The sequence below is a fragment of the Protopterus annectens genome, chromosome 5.part0, assembly GCF_019279795.1.
Source record: "Protopterus annectens isolate FY-2018-M chromosome 5.part0, PAN1.0, whole genome shotgun sequence".
NCBI classification, from domain to species: domain Eukaryota; kingdom Metazoa; phylum Chordata; order Ceratodontiformes; family Protopteridae; genus Protopterus; species Protopterus annectens.
In genome coordinates this window covers 648,840,532-648,862,539 of record NC_056735.1, presented here as the reverse complement: position 1 = coordinate 648,862,539, position 22,008 = coordinate 648,840,532, and the positions used below count along the sequence as shown (strand labels likewise).

Genomic DNA, 22,008 nt, shown 5'->3' with positions numbered 1-22,008 from the left:
TAGTCAATTTCCCTTTTCTCATAAGTGACTCTGTCATCTGATGAAAAGTGTTTTCTTTTGAATTTTACCTGTGGATTAAAAGCTTTGACTGCTCTTTCAGTTTTTTTTTTTCAATTTTATTAGTTTATATATTTTTCATTACATTTCATATTATCAGTTTCTTACCTGTATAGCAATTTAAAACTAAAGGTGTCTTCATGTTCATGGTTCACTTTAAATAATTTTTGATATTGTGATTTTCCTTCTCTGAAATGAAAGAAAATGCTTATAGTTATAAATAATGACTTTTGTAATTTAACTGCATTTATAATGCATACATATGGGAGAGAGTGTATATATGTGTGTGTGTGTGTGTGTGTGTGTGTGTGTGTGTGTGTGTGTGTGTGTGTGTGTGTGCCTGCATATATACACACACACACACACACACACACACACACACACACACACACACACACATACTTCTATCTAGATATATGTGTGTGTACATGTATATGCATGTGTGTGTGTGTGTGTGTGTGTGTGTGTGTGTGTGTGTGTGTGTGTGTGTGTGTGTGTGTGTATATATATATATATATATATATATATATATATATATATATATATATATATATATATATATGTATATATATATATAGCTAGATAGCTTTGTGTTATATCTATAGAACTAGATATATACTGTAGGTCTATGTTGTTTTATCATATTCCACAATATTGACCCTCCTATGATCGACTTTACGGCATGTCAGGAACAACAAATCTACACAAAACTATGTTTTCGCATGTGTGCAAGCCCCCCCCCCCCGATGTTTTTTATAATTATATATTGCAACTCCAAGATCACAGTACGTTGGAGAAATGTGTGAATTCCCTATTCCTCACTGTACTGCAATCTTAGTACAAACAATATGATGTTTTACAATGTTGATCATATAGTCTCAACAATATTGTAGTTTGACATTCTGAAACATTGATATATAGAGAGAGATAGATACACATACTCACACACACACACACACACACACACACACACACACACACACACACACACACACACACAGATGCAAACATACTGGAACATTCAACATTTCTGTTCCTGTTTATAAAATACAGCCAAAAGCAAAATACAGACTGATGCCATTTAAACTAACTATGTTGATTCATATGCCAGGAGAAACAGAAAGGGTGCAATACAGAAGAATTTATCAAAATGCTGTCCAAGTGCTATTCACTCAATGATGCTCTGGAAAATAGAACGTCTGTTTGAAAGAACAAGGAGAATTTGCAGCACAGATTCACTTGTCCTTGAGCTATTGTGATTGCCAAAAGGGACTATGATGTCCAAGACATGGGGGTTTGGGCATTAGTATTTAAGGATGTTCAAGGGTTGGATTCCTTAGCTTCAGCAAAGTAAGTATTTTTCAGTAATGTATCTTGTCCTTGTCCCATGCAAACATGGGAAAGGTAAGCCTCATTGGTTTTGGTCTTCGGTATATAAAAATAAATACAAAAAGAAGAAGAAAAGACTTGAGTAAAAGTGACATCCATTAATTAAACTGATTTTCTCCCTTGTATGAAGCAAAGTGGTGATCCACTATTCATGCCATTTTATATTTTAATTTTGGAGTGGTGTTTATCTGGAAAGATAAATAGTTGTCATGTATGTTCTTTGTATAGATCCTTGGTAGGTAGTTTGTTCCTGCTTTGGGTCTAGGATGCATAAACATACCTGATTGTTTATATTTGGTGTTGGGGATAACAGGTTGGAGGCTGACTCCATTGTTAGATCTGTTTGGTGGCTGCATTAGTCCATCCATACTATTCAGTTTTAAATAATGTTAGAAAATAGCCAGATATTTTTCATCTGCTGCTCATAATATATGTGGTTTCAAGCATGGGCTGTGGTCAGATGTTGATTTGGGTTTGTTTCACTTCATCTTCTCCATTAGTGCCTCTGTTGGTATGTTTGCTGAGAGGTACAGATTGTCCAGAGAATAAAACCATGCATAAAATGATAAAGAGATATAAGATGCATATTAAGGATACATGGATGGATACTCATATTATCTGATAGTTTCTGTGTTTGGTTGCTAAAGGAAGGTTTACTTGGGGCATGATTTAGGCAGGATGAGCTTGGGTTGTAAGATATGGGGATGGTGTTTACTCATTGAACTCCTTGAGGTGATTTTCAGTAGCTTAGGCTACTGAGTTGGGGTGACAGAAGTCCTGATCATATTGGAATAGAGGTACACAATTGCATTTATTGGCAGCTCACTCTGACATAGATGTCATCAAGCCTCTGTTTTGGGATAAAAACTAAATAAAATTAGAAGTGAGGGGGAAGTATTAAGTATATCACTTATAAACATATAGGCAAGTATATATATTTTTGCACAATTATATGATGACTATACAAAAAATGAAAAATAAAGTGAATAAATAATAATTATGGTCTTTTAAACACCTTTATCGAATTAACACTTGTTACATAGAAACATTAACAATTATGTAAAAGTAATCTAGTGTATTAACAAATTCACAGTTACAAACATTATATTTCATATATATATTGCTATATGTCATGTAACTTAAGCAACATTATATGAATTATTCAATTCCTGACCTGTGGTCTTGAATAAATGTAGGTACAAGTCATACCTCTCAATCTCCTACAGCAAGAAATCTGGACAAAGCCATAAATAATGGGGGACAAGGGCCCAAAATAGGGACAATTTTTACATATTGCTCTTACAAAGAAAGTTTATAGAACAACAGGTTTTGGATTAACATGAATTTTCTGAAGGCTATGAAGTCTGAAACTCAAATGTCTTTCCTTATTTTCTGACTTCATAGGTTCATAGGTAGGTACTAGGCTATCAGCCCTAGGGCCTATACAAACCCAGCCAAAATGGTACCGTGGCTTTTGCCACCCAAGAAAATTATTTTCCTGTGCCACTGTCGAGCAGAACCTCAGAAGTGATCCCTGGGGTGAATTTCTTATTTCCCATCCAATCATCAAGATTTTTCTTGAAGAGTGCTAATCAGGAGCTTTGTTTGATATAGATAGGTAGTTTATTCCAGAGTATGGGAAGTCTCTGGGACAAGAATCTATCCCTCCGGCATGTTCTGTTTATTGTGGTGACAAGGTTTATGTCCCTAGAGCATGTAGCTCGGAGGGATTGGGATTTCTTTAAGTGGAGCATGTCCAACAGCTCTGGGTTTGACATAGCTTTGTATGTTAGGCAGAGATCACCTCTGAGTAGGTGATATGTGATGGAATAAAGCTGGAGTTTTTTGAGATGGTCTGCATAGGGCATCTGTTTGAGGCCAGTAATCCTTTTTGTGAGGTATTTATGCGGCCTTTCCAGTTGTTGTAGATGTCTTGTGAGGTACATACCAAAAGGGGCGTTGTACTCTGTAATGGGTCTAATGTAAAAGAAAAAATGTTCCAAACACTAAAACCAAGGAGAAGCCAAAATCCAATTAAAATCCAAATAAGAATCCAAATGAAGTTCCACAGAAACCTTTATTGCATAGGTAAGTGCTTTCGCAATCTCTCCTGGTTGCTTCCTCAGACCAAAACAAACATGCTTAAAAGCTATCCCCTTTTTATAATACACATCACACAAGACCCACCAATCCCTGTGGAGAATACAAGACTCCAATGCTTTCCAGATTCAAAGAGACACACACTTTTAAATAAGATAAAAACATATATGTAGAAAATGTATATAAAATGCATGTAAAAATAGATAAAAAACACATAAAAAGTGTGTATAAAAAGTATATAAAAATGTGTGTAAAAAGCCTAAAAGCACTGTAAAGCATGCTTACATGTTCTGTTTAAAACATAACCCTAGTTCCAGAGCACAGCAGATTGGTTCATACTACTTTCTTCCTAAGTTTCCTGTTCTTCAGAACAGGTTTAAGGGATACATAATCATTCAGCCATGGTGATTTATGTGCAGCCAGTGTCAAAATCCATCTAAGCTCTTTCTGTTCAGTTCTATTACTTAAATCCCCACCTTTCATACTTTCTACTAAATTGTCTATAATGGAAAAATTAAAATAATGGTTCTCCCCCTGCTGCAACATATGCTTGGGTATTTCGCTATGTTCCTGCCCTTTCCTAAAACAGTACAAGTGATCATGTATACGTTCTCTGAGGCGTCTGTTGGTTTTCCCAACATAGAAGGCGTCACAGCATACACAGTGGGCTAAACATATCACATCCTTAGTTTGACAGTCCCCCGTGGCACTAAATTTATATGATTTCCATGTTATGGGGTATACAAATAATCTATTAGTTTCAGTGTACTGACAGAATGCACACTTGTTGCATCTCACTGTCCCATAGGTCACCAGAGGGGAATGTTCTATCCTTTCTTTATAGCAAAGCATTCCTCTGAGTGATTTACTGTTTTTATATGTAAACTTCGACCTATCACCTACTGTCTTACTGACCTGATCATTTGTACCTAGAATATGCCAATTTCTATACAGTATATTCTTAATCAGATGTCTATCTGTCGAATGTGTCATGTTATAGCACATAACGTGTGTGCCACCTATTCTTTTCTCAGAGGTCAGATTATCTCTAGCCGGACTGGAGAAGTAAGGTTTCCCTATATTGTCTCTCTGACTTTTGGCTGTTTGACAAGCCTCTTCTATCTCTTCTTTGGGGTAATCTCTCACTGCAAACTCATCCCTCAAAGTTGCCAAACTGGTCTCAAAATCCTGGTTCCTCGCGTGTAACCTAGACATGCCTACAGCCTGATTCTTAACGACATTCTTAAATATGTGGGGTGGATGCATACTTGTATGGTGAACATAACTGTTATGGTAACATTCCTTCCTATGCAGGCTAGAGTATATCTTTCCAGTTGTTGTTTCCCTTATTACTTTAATATCCAAAAAGTCAACGCTAGTCCAAGAACTATTAACAGTAAAGTTCAAAAATTCCATACTATTATTCAGATGTTCAGTAAACTCATATAACCTTTCTTCAGTATCACCCCATATAAGAAACAAATCATCCACAAAATGCTGGAAAAATAATATATTCCTACTGAAATCATTATTATTCATCATGAAGCAATTTTCCCACTGTGCCATTACTATGTTTTCATAACTGTTAGCTGTTGGGGTCCCCATGGCCACCCCTGATGTTTGCAAAAAATACCTTGTTTCAAATGTGAAAACATTAAATTCTAAAATTAATTCAAGTAGGAAACAAATGAAATCAATCTTTTCACCAGCTATTGTGACATCTTTCATCAAGAACTCCTTTACATGGCCTATTCCTACCTCATTGAAAATGCTGGTGAAAAGGGATACTACATCCAAGGTAACCAAAAGTTCTTTCCCAGTTGCCTTGTAGTTGCTAAAAAAAGCATAAAAATCTTTTAAAAAATGCTCAGAATCTCTCAATATTGAACAATGTTTAGAAATCATAGGTCTCAATTGCTTTTCCAGATAAACAGATGATGGCTCAGTAATCCATCCAGATCCTGAAACAATAGGTCTGAATGGTGGTCTCAATTTATTCTTATGGACCTTGGGAAGTCCATTAAAACTGGGAATAACAGGTATGTCAACAATAAAATATTTATACAGACATTCAGGTATAGCATGCTCTAAATAGCAATTCTCAATTTGCCGTTTATAGTTCTCAATTATTGATTTTACCTCTGTCACCAAGTAATTTATATGTATTCTCACAATCCAACATATTATTCAAGGATTTTGAATAAAATAATTTGTCCATCACTACTATCTGGTGCCCTTTGTCAGCAGGCTTAATAATTATATCCCCATCATTACAAAGCCTAGTCAATGCTTGTCTCTCATTTAACGTCATGTTGTAAAACCACTTATCTCTCCATAATGGGTCTAATGAGTGATGAGTAGAGGGGAACAATGACCTCTTTTTTTTCTGGATGAGAAACCTTTTGTGATGAGGTATGTCATGTAGAAGGAGTTTCTGACTACTGTGGCGATGTGATTATCAAAGGAGAGACTACTGTCCACCTGTGTCCCAAGGTCTCTTATCACACTTTCGGTGTTAAGTATACTACAGCCTATGTTGTAGTTCATGGGTACAAAGTTTTTAACAAAGGGGATGACAATGCACTTTTTGGCATTGAGCTTGAGGCCATGGCTTTGACACCAGGCATCTGTCTCAGTGAGAACCTTTTGTAGGATGCCCACATCGTTAAGAGTTTCGATTATGGCTCCTAGTTTACAGTCATCTGTGAACCTCATTAGCCAAAGACCTTCTGTGTTAGCCTGTACATCAGAGAAGTAGATACCAAACAGGAGAGGACCCAGGACTGAACCTTTTGGTACTCCACTTGTCACTGGTCTGAACTCAGATTTGAAGTCTGCTACTTTCACAGTGTGGGTTCTGTCAGTGAGCCAGTTGGCAATCCATCTTGTGACATAGGGATTTATACCTAGTTTAGTGAGTTTATCTATAATTCCAGAGTGGGGGATGGTGTCAAAAGCCTTGTCAAGATTTAGATAGGCTGTGTGAACCACCTTACCCTCGTCTACAGCTTTGCTGACTGCTTCAAAGAAGTCTATCAGGTTTAGGAGACATGATCTGCCTTTTACAAACCCAAACTGGGTGGGATCCAGAGTTGATTACCAATGTCTTTGTTTATAAGTTCCATGAGGATAAGCTCCATGGCCTTGCAGACCAGGCTTATCAGGCTAATGGGGTGGAAATTCCTGGGGTCCGTGGTGGCTCCCCCCTTATGGAGTGAGATAACCATCGCTGTGTGCCATTCAGCGGGCACAAAGCCTGAGGTGAAGCTATTATTGAACATGGTACTTAGGTGGGGTGTCAGTTCATTCTGTAGTTTGTGTAGAACGCATCCTGGGATGTTGTCTGGTCCCATGCATGCTGTGTTCTTGGCTTGGGAGAGTGTGGTTTTGACCTGTGCAGCCGTGATTACAGGAACTTTGCATTCTTCCAGTACAGAGATGGGCCCTTTAGGGGGTGAGGGGGGGGGGTAAAGTTAACACTGAACCTATCTACCAGGATGTTGGCAATATCAGTTGAGTCTGTATATTTAGTAACATGGTGCTGTAACTCACAGCACATCTGAGTGTTGCCATTGAGATTCTTGAAATTGCTACAGAATGCTTTGTGGCTGTCTTTAGAATCAGTGGTAATTTTGTTTTCATAACTAGGGATCGCAGCTTCTTACTAAGGCTGACTAGGGAGCTCCTCCACTCATGGGATTTTACTATCTTTTGCAACAGTTTCTTCCTTCTGTTGTACAGTTTGCTTATGGCAGGGGATCACCAGATTGGCTTCCTTTTTTTGGAGGATAGCGTCTTGGTTCTGTTTGGGATAGCACGATCCATGCACTCATGTAAATGCTTATAAAATGCAATTGTGTAGGATTCAGTAGTCATAACTGTATTGTCCATCTGCATGGGTGTCATGAAGTTCACCACTTCTGTCTTAAGACGCATGAAGTTGGCTTTGGAGAATTTTTTTTACCATGGTTTCCTTAATGGGGGGGGGCAGGATGTGGGTATCTAGGGTGCTTAGCTTATGGTTCGATCGGACCAATGAGGAGTTGACTTCAGATGTGGAACACTGGTCACTCATGTTAGTAATGACTAGATCTAGGATATTGTTGCTCCTGGTGGGGGTGTGGATAAGCTGACCCAGGGCATTGGAGTTTATGAATTCCAGAAAGCGTTGAGCAAAGAAGTTGGTACATGAGTAGTTTTCCCAGTTAATGGTGGGGTAGTTGAAATCGCCCATTATTAGGGTGTTTGGTTGAACCCTAATATTTTCCAGTATATAAAGAAAAGAGGAGTGGGAATCCTGGGGCATGGTGGGGGATCTGTAGCAAGCTACAATTTGGATTGCAGTTTTGCCCAGAGTTAGTTGCACTTGGATAACCTCGGATGCATTATGCTGAGCAACTAGCCTGGAGGTGTGGATATCCTTAATGAATATGGACACACCTCCACCTTTGGTGTTCCAGTCCAGGTTACATGGCCAAAAAGTGTGGTATGAGTTATAGCATGGTAGTGCAGGGGTGCTCTCTGGAGCCTTGAACCAGGTCTCAGCCACTGCACAGATATCGATGTTCTCCATTTTAAGGAGTGCCTCAAGTGAGTGCATTTTGAGATTTAGACTTCTAGCATTGAGTAGCATCACCCTCAGTTTTTCCTTGCCTGTTCCTGTTATGGAGGTGAATTTGTTATTTGAACCTTGCCTAAAAAAGGCACTATAGGTGAGGCAAGAACCTTATCCAGTATCTGGAATCCCAGGGGTGACAGGTGCAGGCCATTTCTGGCAAAGTATCGTGGTCTGTCAACCATGTCATCCCAGGCAGACAGATACTGGATCCCTTTAGAATGACACCAGAAGCTTAGCCAATTGTTGAAGTCAATCATTTTGTCCTTGTACTGCGCTATCATTTTGGGTGATGGCAGAATGCTACTCAGGGCTAGGGTCATACCTGCCTGAGCTACAAGATCGGAGAGCTCTTCCATGTCTCTTTTCATGTAGTTCAGAGAGGTACATCTCAGGTCGTTCACACCAACATGGACAATGACACAGTCATGTGTACTTATGGAGTGACCTGAGTGCATGGGTTATGTGGCGGATCCTGGCACCCCACAGGCAGCTGACAGTAACTTTCTCCTTGTTTAGCCTGGTGAGTGGGACATCAGTGCGCCTGACTATAGAGTCACCTATGACTAGTGTGTTGGGTACGTTGTTTTGACTTATTGGCTGTGGTTGAGTGACACACTGAGTGTGCGGGCTATGTGTCATTTGGGTTGTGCTGGGGGTGGAGTTTGCTTGCATTTCTGCTTTGGCGGTCTCTGTTGCTTGAGCAGATTATTACTGAGAGCCTCCACAAATGTTTTTGTGTTTCTATGTGTGGATTTTGGTGGTGTAGATTTAGTGAGACTATGTGATGAGTGTGGTGTGGTGCAAGTGTTTACCTTCTCCTCTTGACTGTCAAGTTCAGTCTTGGTTGGATAGAGCTTTACCTCCAGTTTGGCTAGATAAGTGCATCTCTCACAGGTTGTAGTGTTGGGTTGTAGGAGGAGAGGGTTGTCTGTGTACATGAGGCAATTTCTACATTGCCCCAAGATGCCCAGATTCATCAGATAGATAGGAGAGAACACTGGAAGCTGACCCTTGGACATGCCTGAATAAAAAACTATTTTTTTATTTTACATTTGTTGACCGGGCTAGTCTAACTGGATATTTGTCCATTTTCAATAGAGGCCCAGGGAGAAAAGCTCCAACATGAACAGTAAACAAAGTTAACAACATATAACAAAGACATGTATGAAAAACAGTACACAGGTAGCGTTGGTTAAAACAAAACAAAAAAAAAAATTTCCTCTAGATAAGTGAGGAAAGTGAGTACAAGAGCTATTTCTCTCTAAGCATGTGAGGAAAGTAAGTACCAGAACTGTTTTCCTCCAGGTAATGAGGAAGTTTGAGTGCTGTAGTAATTAGTAGCTTATTTAGTGCTTACAACAGGTTCTGAGCAAGTGCTGATCATGAATAAGCAAATTCAAGTGCTAAAACTAAGAATCTGTATCGGGACTAAACTAGTTACAGGAAAGGGGGGAAACAAGTGCAAATGTAGGCTCCGAAACCAGAAAGTCGAGAGAGATGGAAAAACCACCCAAACGGCCAACAACCACAACCTCTGGGCCAGAACCACTCCCTATGTGGCAGACAGGCCACCCAGTGCCCACCACTCCCACTGACAAGCCAATAGGCCTTCCTCCAACATAGAAAGCCCGGAGGACCCAGAAGCCCACACACAGTCCCGGACACAGCAAATCTGAATCCTGACAACACCAGCCACATGAAAGGTAGGAAACACGCTTAGATTTTTTTTTTTTATACAGAAAAGTAGCTTAAACAGTAAAAACAATTCAAATGCAGTGCAAGCTAGCACACTTGAGTATGTAGCCATGTTAGACCAAACAGTTTTAAAAAATGCAATTAAATTAAACATGACTAAAAACAAGTGCAGAAGGAGTCTATTACGTAGAATGAGGTAAAGAGATGGGACTGGGGGGAGGGTCCCAGATCAAATCTACAGTGGGGGTGGGCAACTGCAAAAGCCTCCAAATTTAAACAAGACAGGAATAGGGAGGATGAGCATGGGAAAACAACACCTTCAGCAGAGATCTGAAAAACTATACAATGAAGCAAACATAACAGTGCACAACTCTGAAGTCAGCCAGCAATGATATAAAATTAGTCAAGCAACAATTAACAGTACACAACTTTGAAGTGCCAGAAAAATATACTTAGCTCTATATATCTCCAGATAGTTTGAAGAGCACTCTGTCAGGACACAGGAAGGCTCCAACAATGATATGCAATCCTCAATTATTCGTCAATGATTTGCCAGAAAACAGCAATTTTATGAGAAACAAACCAAACTGTGAGGCACAAATCTGTACATTCTAAGAAAATCTGGACAGGTGAAAGGTTTATTACAAGTACTTTATATATATATATATATATATATATATATATATATATATATATATATATATATATACATATATATGTTATGAAGTGGCTGGCATCTTCCAGGTTATAAGATTATAATTAGACAGTTGAGTTATAAATTGTACTATGTGACTGAAGTTACTTCACAGTGTTGTGGTTGTATATCCTTACTGGTGCTTCAAGTAGTATGCTTGCTTATGAGGCCATTTTTTTGTGTTGGCTGAGTTTCTTCTCTCTTCCTTGTTTGTCTTCCTTTTATTTGCCTCAGTAGTAATTTATATGTAAGAGTGGTCTGTGAAGTTATTAGAATAATTCATTTTCATTAAGGTTTTCATTTAAGTTCATTAAAAATAAGTAAATAAATAAATAAATCTACCCTGCGACAGTCTTATTAAAGGATTTTGTTAGCAGGGAGTTTGGAGCCACTGTTCATTGCTCGCAAGTGCCATGAGAGTATATTAAAAAAAGAAAAAAAAAACTAATACGAATATATATATATATATATATATATATATATATATATATATATATATGTAAATAACAAAAAGCAAGAAAGAAAAAAGAGAAAAACGAAAGAAAGAAAGAAAATATAGAAATTAATTAAATGTGGAAACTACATATGTTTGTTCTTTGTTGTGGAGTTAGGTACCCAGACCATCATTTTTCCTCCTCGTCTTGCCTGCCAGAATATTATATGCAGGAGTTTTGCTCCATTATTGTGAGGGGAGGGAGCCCTGTAATGCTTCTGATTAAGACTCTATTCTGTACCACATTACCTTAATTGTGATTTATTTTTCAGAGGATTAGTGGTGGTGATGGACAATTTAAGGGGGAAATAGTGAAAAATAATTTCACAGGTAGGGATATTCTTTGAAGAATTTGCAACAAGATGTAGGCTCCATCCATGTGTGGTCTGAGTCATTTGGCATATTTTGTGGCCCAAGAGAGAAAGCGGGGAAGAGAGAGAGAGAGAGAGAGAGAGAGACGAATACAGCACTTGAAGAGGGTGAAGCCAAATTCTTACAGATATACAGCAGAACTACAAAAGAAAAGTCAGACTCCAGTAGTCCAGTCAAGTAAAGAGTCCCTTGTTGATTGTTTGATTAGATCAATGTACAAATTCAACCAGAAGACAACTACTTAGTAAACTTGATAGAAGCCTTGAATCAGTAAAGGAGGTCTAGGTATTTTGAAATTGTTGCTGGGAAAGGGGCTGCCCAGTAGTCAAAAGGCAACTAGATCAGAGGTGAGGGATGAAAATGCAGATGGATTTCACCCTAGAGTGGCATTGTTTTCATGATTTCTGCTTGGCTGTGATCAGTCAGGTATGGTGGATGCTACAGTTTTCAGTTTAGTTGGCAATTAATTTGAGATGCTAGTTGCCCAGAATAGTGACTTAGTGCAAGGAGTAATGATTATGACCCATATTTCCATGACAGCTAAAGAAAAAAAATGCATAGGGAATACATCAGTGTCAAAGGAAAAATAACTTCAAAATGATCAACACACGGCAGGTTCAGGTTTAGGTACTTTAATCTTGCAGCAAGGAGACAAAAACGTGCTAATACAGAGTTTGTCTAACTAGAATCAGGAAGTGAAGCTATTCTTATACATTTCTTACAAAACATTGCCTACCAAGCTGACATAATAAATCACAAGTTCTTTCAATATTATTTCACAGCAGCTGTTTGTCCATAATTTTCTGCTGGCATATCAGGTTTACAAAAAAAAAAAATTCGTAAGAAAAACAACGTGGCCTTGATGACCACCGGTCAGATATAGCTTCTCACTATGCAATGTTACCATTCAAGGTACTATGGCTAATTCGAGCACAAAGCAAGTGCAGATTACAGTTCATTTCTTCAAGCAGTCTTTGTTTAATGTATCTCTTCCTTTCCGCAGCTGTGCATGTTCTCATAACACGAACAGAGCTGATTGTTCATATTTAATCACATTATAGAAAACAGTATTGTTCTATTTATTCACTATTCATTCATTTTCCTGACCTAGCAGATAATCACCTGCTTCTCAGTACATTTCCAAAAGGCATAAACATGAATTTTGCTGTGCTAGCAAATACTAGGTCAGAGGGCATCTTGCAGTTTCAGAAAGCATACTGCAGTTTGAAAAAGCATCTTATAATTTCATACAGAATTAAACTGTTCATAAAATAGAATGAAATGTGTTAAGTCTTTTAGTTTCTAATAAGCGCTAAACATATACATTAATACATATTTTTCTAACAATCAGCAAGTTTGATTTAGTTGGTACCAGTGGTGTCCAGTGAATTTTAGATGCTAAAGTGCCAGGGGATAAAATTTAATATCAGCATTAACAGTCCTAAGTAAGAGCCAAATAGGTAAGTTTAGAGGCAAGACCCAGGACACTTGAGTGATGGGCTTTGTTTATTATATGGCAGCAGTCATTAAAACTCCTCAAGGTTTACCAATATTAGCTTATTTTCTAATATTATGGGAGGCTCATTGTCTTGCGAGAGCAGTGTGGATCTGGTATGATCTGATCAGAAATTGCAGAAGCTGAAGGAAATCATCAAGTCTTTGAGATGGGAGGTATGCCATGCTAACATATGTCTCTGGATGATGATTGATAGACATTGTCTATTACTTTGGGATGCACTGATGAGTTGAGATCCAAAACAACATTTTTTGGGCCTTCAGTATAAGTAATTGTGCATGACAGTCATATAGATTAGTTCACATCTGTTCACACTGTAGAGGTTAGCACCCGAATGGTCCAAAGAGGGGCAACATGCATGATAATTCACTCCAGGAATGGACTCAAGACAGCTGACTGTCCCAGTGGGGCAGACAAAGAAAGGTAAGTATTCCTCTCTGATATTTTTAGGGAGTATTTTTTTTTTGTGGCCTAGTTTATTCATTCACCCATTAGGCCTGACATTTTAGCTATTTTTCAAAGATTGTCCTGACTAGCAGGTAACACAGGAGTTGCTACATGGCTTTACAGGGGTGCTGCCTTTTAATTTGGTGCAACCACAGAAGGTGGAACATGCAAGAATCTTTGATCTGTGGAAGGTAATGGAGGTCCTGTGAAGTATTTGTTGGATAAGTATGTGCATATGGGGAGCCTTGCATGTTCCTTTTAGATTACCCCTTTCAAAGCATTTAGAAATTCACCACATGGCTTGATGTCCAAAAAAGAAAGATAAGAAAGAGAATATTAATTGATTCATCTCTTGTGTTTTCCCAGTGGTCTTCTTTAAATGACAGTATAGATCAGCAGGAGGATTGGGTGCAATATGCCTTCCTCAGTGATACAATCCAAATTGTATGGCAGTTGATGGACTTGCAAAATTGAATGTACTTTCAGCTTTCAGTTTACTTCTAGTTCATGAACAAGACTGGCCCTTGTTTAATATGCAGTATGAGGAATGTTTTATTTTGAAATGTCTGTGCCCATGGGTTGTGCTGTGGCATGTGCCTCTTTTGGGAAGTTCGACATATTTCTGCAGAGGTGTTTGCAACAGAGAACCCCCAGTCAGAGGGCAATCACTTACCTCAATAATTATTTTAATGTTGGTAAAGTTGACAAGGCTGTACATGAAGGTCAGGTTCCTTGAAATATATCATGAGGTTATAGTACTCCTCACACATGATGAATGGTCCAGTTAAGTCATGGTATTCTTAGGCCTCAAGCTGGACTTGATATCTTCATTGTTCTAGTTGCTGCAGTCTAAGTTGGATCACTTGAAGGTCACAAATGATGAATTTTTGAAGGCCAAGAATATGAGAGAAAGAGATGTAATAGAGCTTCTTGGCCTTCCCAGTTTTACATACAAAGTAGTAAACTCTATGGCAGCATCTAAGAGATCTCTTGATAAAAATGGGACCATTACAAACATCACATAGTGAGGGTAACCATGTAAGTAAAAGAAGATCTTTTTAATGGGCCACCTTTTTAGCATGACCTTTCAGATGTAACAGGAAGAATATGTCATATCATATGCATTGTAATTGTTTTCAGATGTGACTGGAGACCACATCACTGGGCTTAGTTTAAAGGGCATTAGTTTTCTATTCCTTAGCTTTAGACCTGGTCACAGGAGAGAAAAATGGGTATTGCATTCCTGGAGTTCATGTTCATTTAAATGGCTTTGGTAGTGTGGCAGGATGAATTGTGCAAAAAAGGTAAGCTTTCATTCATATAATCAAGTAGTGGTGAAAATCCTGACTATGCAGTCTTTATTACGGTTACTGGTATTAAATTGTCTTTTGTCATTTTCTGCTGAATACATCCTGAGTTCATTGGTTCATAGGTTCATAGGTTGGTACTAGGCTATCAGCCCTAGGGCCTATACAAGCCTAGCCATAACAATTCCCTGGCTATTTCTTCCCACACTATTTACTCCCCTGGACCCCTGTCTAGCAGAGTGACTGACGTGATTCCCATGAGAATTTCCTTTCTCCCAACCAATCGTCACGCACTCTGCTTGACATGTATGGACAATCTATTCCAGAGTCTGGGGAGTCTCTGGGTCAGGAACCTATCCCTCCAGCATGTTTTGTTTATTGTGATGACAAGGTTTAGATCCCTGGAGCATGTGGCTCTGAGGGATTGGGATTTCTTTAAGTGTAGCATGTCCATCTGGGTTTGACATGGCCTTGTATGTTAAGCAAAGACCGCTTTTGAGCAGACAATATGTGATAGAGTATAGCTGGAGTTTTTTAAGGTGGTCAGCATAGGGCATCTGCTTTAGGCCTGTGATTATTTTAGTGAGGTATTTCTGCGGCCTTTCCAGTTGTTGCAGATGTCTTGAGAGGTACATACCAAACGGGGCATTGTATTCTATAATGGGTCTAATGAGGGATAATTACAGTGGGACAATGACCTCCTTTTTTCTGGATGAAAAGCCCTTAGTGATGAGGTGTGCCACATAGAAGGATTTCCTGACTGTTGTGGTGATGTGGTTATCAAAGGTGAGACCACTGTTTACCTGTGTCCCTTAGTCTCTTATCACACTTTCAATGTTTAGTGTACTGCCACCTATATGGTAATTCATGGGTACATGTTTTTCCCAAAGGGGATAACTATACATTTCTTGGCATTGAGCTTGAGCCTATGGCTCTGGTACCAAGCATCTGTTTCTGTAAGGCCCTTTTGCAGAGTATCCACATCATCTGGGGACTCAATAATGGCTCCCAGTTTGCAGTCATCTGCGAACTTTGTTAGCCAGAGTCCCTTAGTGTCTTAGCCCCTTAGAGTCCCTTACTTCAGAGAAGTAGATGCCAAACAAGAGCTGTCCCAGGACTTAACCTTGAGGTACTCCACTTGTCACTTGTCTGGAGCTGGATAGTAACATTTTAACTGATGTGCCATTTCTTTTGCAGATCCACACATTTCATCATTTAGCTGCAGTGGCTCAGGTGTTACCTATTCAAATCCGAACAGAGTTATGAATGATTGGTGAGGAATTGCAGGCTTGCTGTGGTGGAACTCCTAGGCTTCCAGAACTAAAAAAGCCTATGGGTCAACACTCTGGGCTACTGATCATTTCATATAACCTTGCTAAATAAAAGGCACTTTGTTCAACTAGTTTTATTAATAATTATTATTGTCTCATTGGCTAATGTAAGAAGCAGTTAGGACAATCAGGGTACTTTTGGCACCTCTAAGCTTGCTAGCTAGATTTGCCAATTTACAAGACTTTTCAAACTTTTGGATGGTCACTGGGATGTTAAAGGCTATGAGAGATTAAATGGAGAAACGTATTACTGGCCACCATTCTGAATGGTGTTCATTCATTGGTCATTGATTATCACAATTATTCCTTGTAGGCCATCTTACTAACCTTGTTATATGCAAGAGCATTCCTGACTGTGGAAGTCTGGGTCTTTCTCATGTGGAAGGATAGAAGTATACTTGATGATATGGTCCTAGTACAGGTTGTTAGGTCCAAGATTGACGAAAAGGGTTTGGGTTAACAGATGATTTTGAATAAAGGTTACTCTGCTTTACTTTGTCCAGTTTGGTGGCTCATTACATTGCATAATGTTTTACATGGTTCTTCAAAAGATAATTAATATTTATGTTCCTGTGTGGTACACCTTTGGTACTCACAGATTTAGACTACTTGTTACATAAGGCCTTACTCAGTCAAGACCCGACAGGTCATGGTTTCATTTCATTTACCATAAATAGGACCTGAAATTTAGCTAGGGGTGACCTATTATTTGGTATAGTTTAAGGAACAGGTATATGGTCCTTTAAATCCTTTCTAACTTTAAATACGTAGTTTTGCAGACTCTGTACAGTCATACGTTGTGATAGGTTTCATTTTTTGACCATTTGTTGTTTTGTTTACAGGTGCAAGACATATTTTGATTTTGGGCAATTCAATTGTTTCATAGGCAGTGAAGAGAGAAGAGATGCAGTGAGAAGGCATCTTTTTAGAGCTTGATCCTGGCTGTTGGCAAGTGGATTGAAAAGGCTTTGGAGAAATTATGCAGGATCAGATGTTACCCACATTACATCAGCTCATGAAGGAGTGTATTGATAATACATCTGGAAGGTAGCAACATTGGCATGATGCCAAAGTGTAAACTTTTATCTAGGATATTGAGTGACCAGGTGGCAGTACAACAGCCATACAGTAAAAGTGTGGGGATCCAGTCTTCCATTCATGCCTCTAGATTAGCCAGGGACAGGGCATGCAAGTCTGCAGCCTTGGAAAAAGCCTGCAAATTTATAAATAATAGGAAGGTCAGAGTAACTTTAAATTTGGAGTTCTTAGTCCTAGAACACTGGGATTTCACAAAGACCCTGTTTTGGTATGGGCAGAAGAGGGAAGGTATATATGTTATTGGCCTGGATTTCTTTAATTTGTATTTGTCATCCTTTTTAAGAAAGTTGATCGGATAAAGTTAGGAGTGCTTATCTGCTTATATATATATATATATATATATATATATATATATATATATATATATATATATATATATATATATATATACACACACACATAGGTGGCTAAATTCATGGCACCCATGCAAATGGAGAATAGTTTCATGACCACCGAATCGTACACCAATATACTGTACGAACAAGTACACAAACGCATGGATCTTACCATACCCAATAGAGCCACGACTCTCTCCTCCAAAAACAGGAAGCCAATCTGGTAGTCCCCAGCCATAAACAAACTCTACAACAGAATGAGGAAACTAATGCAGAATAAGGTGAAGTCCCAAGACTGGAAAAACTCCCTTATCAGCCTCAACAAAAAGTTGAGATCCCTCATCAAATCCTCTAAAGCTAGTTATGAAAACATAATTCCAGCAGATAGTGAAGACAACCACAAGGCCTTCTATAGTTATGTAAAGAATCTCCACAGCAATACCCAGATTTGCTCTGAGCTACTCCTCAATGGTACCGCCTGTACCGAGCCAATAGATATTGCCAATATACTGGCCGACAGAGTCAGTGCCAACTTTACCCCTCCCCCCTAAAGGACCAATCATAATACCAGTCGATTGCTAGGCACCCAGCATTCCTGCTGCACAGCTCAAAACAGCACTGCCCAAGGCCAAGAATACAGCTTCTATGGGACCTGACAATATCCCTGGCTGTATTCTATGTGAACTTCAGAGTGAACTGGCACCTCACCTGTATCCCCTGTTCAATCACAGCCTCACCTCAGGCTTTGTCCCTACCAAATGACACACTGCTACAGTCATCCCTATCCACAAAGGAGGAGTGACTACAGACCCTGGGAACTATCACCCCATTAGCCTGATGAGTCCGATATGCAAAGCTATGGAACGCATCACCATGGACCTAATAAACAAGGATATAGGTAATCTCAAAACTCTGGATCCCACACAGCTAGGTTTTGTGAAGGGTAGATCATGCCTGCTCAGCTTGGTCAACTTCTTTGAGTCAGTCACCATTGCTGTGGATGAAGGCAAGGTGGTTCATACATATTATCATACAACCAATGTTCCTGAAATAGACTCTGAAACAACCAAAAAATCCAAAGGGTTGTTCGGCAAGAACAATAGCAGGAAAAACCTGAACAGCAGCAGGAAAACATGAGCAAATAATGATCCACACTTTCATTCAAAAAATGTTCTAGTGCCTTGGTGTAAACACCTTTAGAGAATTCAAAATGTCTTACAATCAACTCACCATAAATATATATATATATTACAATTTCAATTAAATTAAGGTGGTTCATACAGCCTACCTTGATCTGGCCAAGGCCTTTGATACCATTCCTCACACAGGAATCATAGAAAAACTCACTAAGCTAGGCATCAACCCCTATATAACTAGATGGGTTGCAAACTGGCTCACAGGTAGAACCCACAGTGTGAATTTAGCTGACGCCAAGGCAGATTGCCGATCAGTCATGAGTGGAGTCCCACAGGGTTCGGTTCTGGGTCCTCACCTGTCTGGTATCAACTTCTCTGAAGTCCAGGGCAATACAAAGGGACTCTGGCTGACAAATTTCACAGATGATTGCAAGTTGGGAGCTTTTATTAACTCCCCAAGTGATGTTGACATCCTACAGAAAGGCATCACTGAGACCAACGAATAGTGTCAGAACCATGGTATTAAGCTCAATGCCAAAAAATGTGTCATCATCCCCTTTGGGAAAAACACCATTCCCATGAATTACCACATTGATGGTAGTCCACAGAACACAGAAGGCATTATAAAAGATCTGGGAACACAGGTTGACAGCAACCTCTCTTTTGGCCACCACATTGCCACTGTGGTCAGAAAGTCCTTCAATGTAGCACATCTCATTACTAAGGGTTTTGCATCCAGGAAGAAAGAGGTCATTATCTCCCTCTTCTCTTCCCTTATTAGACTAGTCATCGAGTACAATGCCTCATTTGGCATGTACTGCAAAAGTACCTCACAAAGAAGAGGCTAGGCCTTAAACAGTTGTCCTATATGGACAGACTCAGAAAACACCAACTATTCTCTGCCTCATATCATCTACTTAGAGGTGATCTCTGCTTGACTTACAAAGCCATGTCTGACCCAGCTCTGTTAGAAATGCTACAGCTAAAGAAATCCCAATTCCTCCGCATCACACACTCCAGAGACCTCAACCTAATTACTGCAATCAACAGAATGTGCTGAAGGGAAAGGTTCATAATCCAGAGATTGCCCATGCTATGGAATAGACTTCCCATACATGTCAAACAGAGCACCTCATTGGCCCTCTTCAAGAGAAATCTTAATGAGTGGATGGGAAATAGAAAATTCACCCTGATCACTCCAGTGGCTCTACTCGACAGAGGCACTGGGAACTAAGGTCAGGTGGCATGATGCCAGGGTAATTCTATGGGCTAAGCTTGTAAAGGCTCTAGGGCCATTAGTCTAGTACACACCTTTGAACATTATATATATATATATATATATATATATATATATATCAGTACATAAATACAGATATAGATATATATGTTACAGTGGCAGCCAATGCTTTAACAATATGTTGACATCGCTAACACTGACACATAAACATTGACAAACAATTGTTTCTTCGGTGCATGCTCTGAATTTAATACATGGACCATGCACAGTTTTAAAACAATATTTTTGCAGAAAGATAAGCCTCCCTGCATTCCACACTTCCTGCTAATTATATATTCCACCTCTGACATCACTCATTTCATGGAAACGGCATATTCCCGAAACCTGGGCATTGTGAGAGCTCATACAACTGTTAATCAACTGTTTTGTTGACCAAAGTGTGTTGAAAAAACAGAGGTCAATTTAAGCTAAAATTCACCAATGGCAGTGAACCCATAAATAAATATATGTATATATATATATATATATATATATATATATATATATATATATCTATATCTATATCTATATATATATATATATATATATATATATATATATATATATATATATATGTGTGTATATATATATATATATATATATATATATATATATATATATATATATATATATATATATATAAAGTGTTCACACCCTTGTTAAAAATGCCAGGTTTTTGTGATATATAAAATGAGACCTCACTAAATCATTTCAAAACTTTTCCCACCTTTAACGTGATTTATAATCTGTACAGTTCAATTTTAAAACAAACAAATTTGTTAGGGGAAAAAATATCAAAAATAAAGTACAATAATCTGATTCCATAAGTGTGCACATCCTTAAACTAATACGTTGTTGAAGCACCTTTTGCTTTAATTACAGTATTCAGTCTTCTTGAGTACACACCTGTCATCAATTAAAGAGACTCTGATTAACCCCAAATAAAGTTCAGCTGTCCTAGCAGGATTTTTCTGAAATATACTCAATTGCCTGCTACAGCAAAAGCCATGATTCACAGAGAGCTTACAAAGCATCAAAGGGATCTCATTGCTGAAAGGTATCAGTCAGAAGAAGGGTTCAAACAAATTTCGACCATTGGATATTCCATGGAACACAGTGAATGCAGTCATCAAAAAGTGGAGAAAATATGGGACAACAGTGATGTTGCAAAGAACTGGATGTCCCTCCAAAATTGATGAAAAGACAAGATGAAAACTGGTCAGGGAGGCTGCCAAGAGACCTACAGCAACACTGAAGGAGCTGCAAGAATTTCTGGCAAGTACTAGTTGTGTACTACATGTGACAACAATCTCCCGTATTCTCCATATGTCTGACCTATGGGGTAGGGTTGCAAGACAGAAGCTTTTCCTTACACAGAAAAACATCCAGGCCCAGCTAAAATTTGCAAAGCAACACATCAGGTCTCCCAAAAGCATGTCAGAAAATGTGTTATGGTCTGATGAGACCAAGGTTGAACTTTCTGGCCACAATTCCAAAACATGCGTTTGGCACAAAAACACTTTGCATCATCAAAACAACACCATACCCACGGAAAAGCATGGTGGTGGCAGTATCATGCTTTGGGGTTGCTTTCCTTCAGCTGGAACTGGGGCTTTAGTCAAGGTGGAGGGAATTATGAACAGTTCCAAATATAAGTCACTTTTGGCCTAAAACCTTCAGGTGTCTGCTAGAAAGCTGAAGATGAAGAGGAATGCCACCTTTCAACATGGCAATGACCACAAGCATACATCCAAATCAACACAAAATTGCTTTACCAGAAGAAAATGAAAGTTTTGGAATGGCCCAGCAAGAGCCCAGACCTAAATCCAATAGAAAATCTGTGGGTGACTGAAGAGGCCTGTGCACAAGAGATGCCCTTGTAATCTGACAGATTAGGAGTTCTTTTGCAAGGAAGAGTGGGCAAATATTGCCAAGTCAAGATGTGCCATGCTGACAGACTCTTACCCAAGAAGACTGAATACTGCAATTAAATCAAAAGGTGGTTTAACAAAGTATTAGTTTAAGGGTGTGCACACCTATGCAATCAGCTTATTGTACTTTTTTTATTTTTTTATATTTTTCCCCTAACAAATTGGTTTGTTTTTCAATTGAATTGTACAGGTTATAGGTCACATTAAAGGTAG

At 38.8% G+C, this 22,008-nt stretch overlaps 1 protein-coding gene across 3 annotated transcripts in view; it reads right to left on the bottom strand.

Annotated features, from left to right (window-relative positions):
- The window catches only part of LOC122802731 (acetylserotonin O-methyltransferase-like), a 332,448-nt gene that overhangs the window by 165,471 nt on the left and 144,969 nt on the right, over nt 1-22,008 (bottom strand). For 2 of the 3 annotated variants that reach the window (XM_044072492.1, XM_044072494.1), the window contains exon 4: nt 166-246. The exons of the other annotated variant lie outside the window; for it this stretch is intronic. In XM_044072492.1, the coding sequence (XP_043928427.1) occupies nt 166-246 (81 nt within the window). The remainder of the gene's footprint in view (nt 1-165; nt 247-22,008) is intronic. 3 annotated transcript variants of the gene reach the window in all.